Below are 4,517 nucleotides of genomic sequence, written 5' to 3' on the forward strand. Positions count from 1 at the left end.
AGCTAGGGGGTAAATACTCTCCGAGAACACATACTAACCTCGATGTGCCATTTAGGGAACCTCAGGAGGGAATTGGGGTAAAGATGATTCGGGTCATGAAAGGAACTCGAGCTGTATAAAGTTCCACATTAACCAAACTAGGGATGGTACCTCATAATTAACATCCAGTTTAAAAACAACAGAAAGATCAAGTAAGTTACCTCAGATCCAACCATGAAAGCCTCCCAGTTAAACTTGGAAGAAAAAATAAGAAGGAAAAATAAAAAGAAAAGCATTCTATTCTTATGCCAGAAAATTGCTCCTAGAATAACAAAACTTGTGATAAACAACCATTCAACTTAATAGCTTAAGCTTGTAAGTGAAGGCCTATCAAGATTTTTATATTTTTATATTTCTCTAACACACCTTCACGCAAGAGCCCTTTGAATTTGAAAAGTGAATATTGTAAAGGCCTATTTTTTTATTCTACCTTGTGTTGACTTAATTCTACTAGAAAGTGGAGGGCAGTGAGGATCAAACTCGTGAACACATGGTCACATAGTCTCTAATACCATGATAAGCAATCATTTCACCAAACAGTTCAAGCTTATAAGTGATGTACCTTCAATGATTTTATATTATATCTCTCTAACACTCTCATTCACGCAAGAGTCCTTTGAGCTTGAAGCATGAATATTACAAGTGCCAATTTTTTTATTCTATCTCATGTTAACTTAGTTCTACTAGAAAGTGAGGATGGTGAGGATCGAACTCGTGACCCTGTGATCACCTTGGCTCTTATACCATATAAAACTATTCAACCCAAAAATTTAAACTTGTAAATAAAGGCCCATCAAGGTTCTTATATTTCTCTAACAACTTGACAGAAGCCTTCAGCCTCTCAGTTCTGTAGCTTTACACTTGAGACAGTGATGCAGCTATAAAATTTGATTGTTTTCAGAAACTGGACAAGTTCTGTGGACAGTCCTGGCTCGGAAACAAGCACTTCATGTTAACTACTAACCATAACAGTGGTGTGTTCAAGAGTGAATAGTCTAAGGGGCTGTCATGACAGAAAAAAGAAATTCAGGACATCAAAAATGGTAGAAAGTTTGGATCCATGATGATAAAAGATACCATCAATTCTGTGAAATGACCATGGAAATGTCCACAACCATACTCATGTGTTTCTCAAAATGAATAGAAGCCGGCTCCCTAGTAATTGCTGCTGCTACACGTAGCAGTTAAAGTCATATTAAATAGTGAATTCTATGTCACTGGATCTATGTATGGGTAGGGGTGAGGGTAGAGATCATATACTCAATTCTCACGTAAACAAAAAAAATATATAACTCATTCTACCTCCTTCAGTCCATATAGAGTTGAACAACCTCTTTATATCCATACTAGGCCAAAAGTTATAGCTATAAGTCTATAACTACTAATCAGGAGGATGCAACTCTTTCTTCTCATCTTTACATGTCTGATCTCCATGGTTCGATTTGACTCCAACCAAGTCATGTAGCAGTTGGTTAACGACACTTAGGTTGCTTTTGACACATATGGAGGGACACTTAGGCTGCGTCTGAACAATTTATTTTTGTTTCCTAACCATTATTCATCAGAATTCCAACTAATCTAGCTTAAGCACCGTTTAACTAGTGACAATTTTGTCGATTTACAAGATTCTAACTCGAGAAATCTGGTTAATACAAGCAAACTCATTATCACTATATAGAATGGTTATTAGTAGTTGGAACAATTCTTTGTATTGTATCGCTATAAGAACTACCAATAAGACAGCAATTAAAAGATGAACCTGAAATAAACAGTACCAGACCACATACTAAGCTTTCTTTTTTTCTTTTTTTTTTGAATACAAACAACCATATACTCAATATTTGGTTCTTTTCTACTGAAAGAAGCTCGAAAATCAAACAAAGAAGAAAGAAAGAAAGAAAGAAAGAAAGAAAAGAGGGTTTTCGTCATAACCCAATTGGAGCGTGTTTTGATGGGTAAAGCTAAGAGGAGGTGTTACGGAGTCTATAAACTATGCGTCCTTTGGAGGAATCATAGCGACTAACCTCAACCTTGACTCTGTCACCTGGTAAAATCCGAACGTAGTTCTTTCGGATTTTACCAGAAATGTAACCTAGGATCAAATCCTCGTTGTCGAGGCGAACACGGAACATGCCGTTTGGGAGGGACTCCATGATCAGGCCTTCGTGGACCCATTTCTGCTCGCCGGACTTGTCGGCGGCCGGAGATTTTGATGCGGCGGCGAAGAGGGTCGCCGGCGGGAAGGGTTGTAGCGGTGGAGGGTGGAGGAAAGAGAGGGTGCGAGAATAGGGAACGGGGTTGAAGCGTAAAAGAGTGAGAGGGTAAGAGGTGCGATGATGATGATGATGATGATGATGATGATGATGAAGAAGGGTTGGGGAGTGAAATGAGAAGGAAGATGAGGTGAACATGTCTCTTCTCTTCTCTTCTCTTGTTGTTTGAGTGAGTGGCTTTGGAGGAATGTAATGTAATGTGGGTTTCAAGTTTGAAGAGATTGGTATAACAAGGAAAACGGGATTTTTGGTGTGAGGAGGATAAGGTTTTGTAAAGAGGGAGGAGGAACACTTGAGAAAACAAATCAAATTTAAAGAAAAGTCTTTTTGACATAAATGTAAATGTAAAATGTGATTATCCATTTATATGTATTAAAATACAGAATAATATTTCTAGTTACTGCAGATAAATTATCTGCATTTACTCCCAAAATAATGTCGTTTTGAGATTGAAAAATTAAATAATTATAATTATAAAGACTATAATAACTTTGAAATAAATTAAAATTATAAAAACACCATGATTTCTGCACCAAAACGACGTCGTATTAGACTTACTGCAGATAACTTATTTGCAATAACAGCAGAAAAAAGTGAACTCATTAAAATAAGGTTTACTTGTAGTTAAATTATTATTTTTTCGTATATTCTTTTTTAAATAATTTTAATTTTTTTTAATTTTTAAGTTTAATTTTTTAAGTAATTATGTATTTTTTAGAATTTTAAATATTTTTTATTTTGTACTTTAAAAAAATCTTCTCCAGTCAGTCGTCACTGGATATAAAGTTATCTCCAGTGAACTTAAGATGACGTCGTTTTGGGATTATAAGATTTAAAAATTATAATGACAAAGACTAATATAACCCTGCAATATATTATAATTACAAAAATACCTTGATTTCCGTCCCAAAACAACGTCGTTTTGGGTTCACCGGAAATAACTTATCTCCATTGACCGGAGAAATCCTTTACCCTTTAAAAATTCACTTTAATGAAATGTTTAATTTTCTTATTATACTCTCTCTTAGAAAATTATGTGTCATTTTTAGACTTTTTTAACTTAATGTCTCTTTTTTAAAATTTTAAGATTGATTTCTTTGAATTAATTATGTATATTATATGTATAATTTCCAATATTTTTTATTTAATTTTTTGCATTCTACTTAAATTAATTATATATTATTTATAATTCAAAAAAATCATAAATGTTTTTTATTGTATTTATATTTTTATATTTTACCTGAATTTGAAAAAAAAAAAAATATTCTTATAACACACAAGTTGCATTTTGATGCACATTAATAAGAAGCTAAGAAACAGCTAAAGCCAAAGAGCACAGGACAAGTTGCCAAAGACACAGCATAATTTTTTGTTCGATCTAGTATTTGACAAATCCTACTAGCTGTCTTTAGAAACTTCAATTGGTCAAAAAAAGAAGGTTAAGGTCATTATCTATTATCAGCCATGATTGACTTACTGTAAAAAATTATCATGAGAAAGCACCAGATTGGCTCACGGACTAGCTCCTTCCTTCCAATCAGACCAACGATGAATAAATAGATAACGATTCATGGTTTTCCAGGGAAACTGATCGTATAACTATATGAGTGGATAAGGAATTATTATCCTACTTGTTACTGTGTACGAAAAAGTAAATATAAAAAGTCATAGACTCATTGTGAGAAACCATAGAATTGAGAATTGAGAATTTAGAATTTAGAATAAACACCCATTAATTGAATTGGTATTTCATTCGAAAAAATAAATTAATGTTAATTTTTTAAGTATCAAATTAAATCACTTATATAATTAAAAAAACTAAATATCCTTTTTTAAAATCTAATTAATGTCAAATTCACTCCCCCCAACAAAATGTTATAGCAAGAACTGAGTGAAACTTCTGACTTTTCTTTATCGTAAGATGGTGGCAGTCATTGAGTACTACCCAACAATAGTGTGTTAAAAATTAATGGGAAAAAAGTATCTGTCATTATTGTAGACAATTTTATCTAATATTTATCGAAATGATATAATTTTAAAATTAAAAAATTAAAATGATAAAGATTATTATAATCTTAAAATAAATTAAAATTACAAACACACCATAATTTTTGCCATAAATGACATCATTTCGATAAACATTAAACAAATTTATCTAAAATAACTTTAGACAAGCGAAAGATAAGCAACGAAACACAAGCCAGA

The 4,517-nt window shown here is 32.7% G+C and overlaps 1 protein-coding gene across 1 annotated transcript; it reads right to left on the reverse strand.

Moving 5' to 3' along the window:
- Positions 1-1,714: 1,714 nt before the first annotated feature.
- On the reverse strand, positions 1,715-2,567 carry LOC133311337 (translation initiation factor IF-1, chloroplastic). The gene has a single exon (XM_061512365.1). It carries the CDS (start codon positions 2,448-2,450, stop codon positions 2,001-2,003), a length of 450 nt encoding a protein of 149 aa, XP_061368349.1. The 5' UTR covers positions 2,451-2,567; the 3' UTR covers positions 1,715-2,000.
- Positions 2,568-4,517: the final 1,950 nt, after the last annotated feature.

The sequence above is a fragment of the Gastrolobium bilobum genome, unplaced genomic scaffold (genome assembly GCF_033153095.1).
Source record: "Gastrolobium bilobum isolate Gb01-03AN ecotype WA unplaced genomic scaffold, APGP_CSIRO_Gbil_v1 utg11809, whole genome shotgun sequence".
NCBI lineage: Eukaryota > Viridiplantae > Streptophyta > Magnoliopsida > Fabales > Fabaceae > Gastrolobium > Gastrolobium bilobum.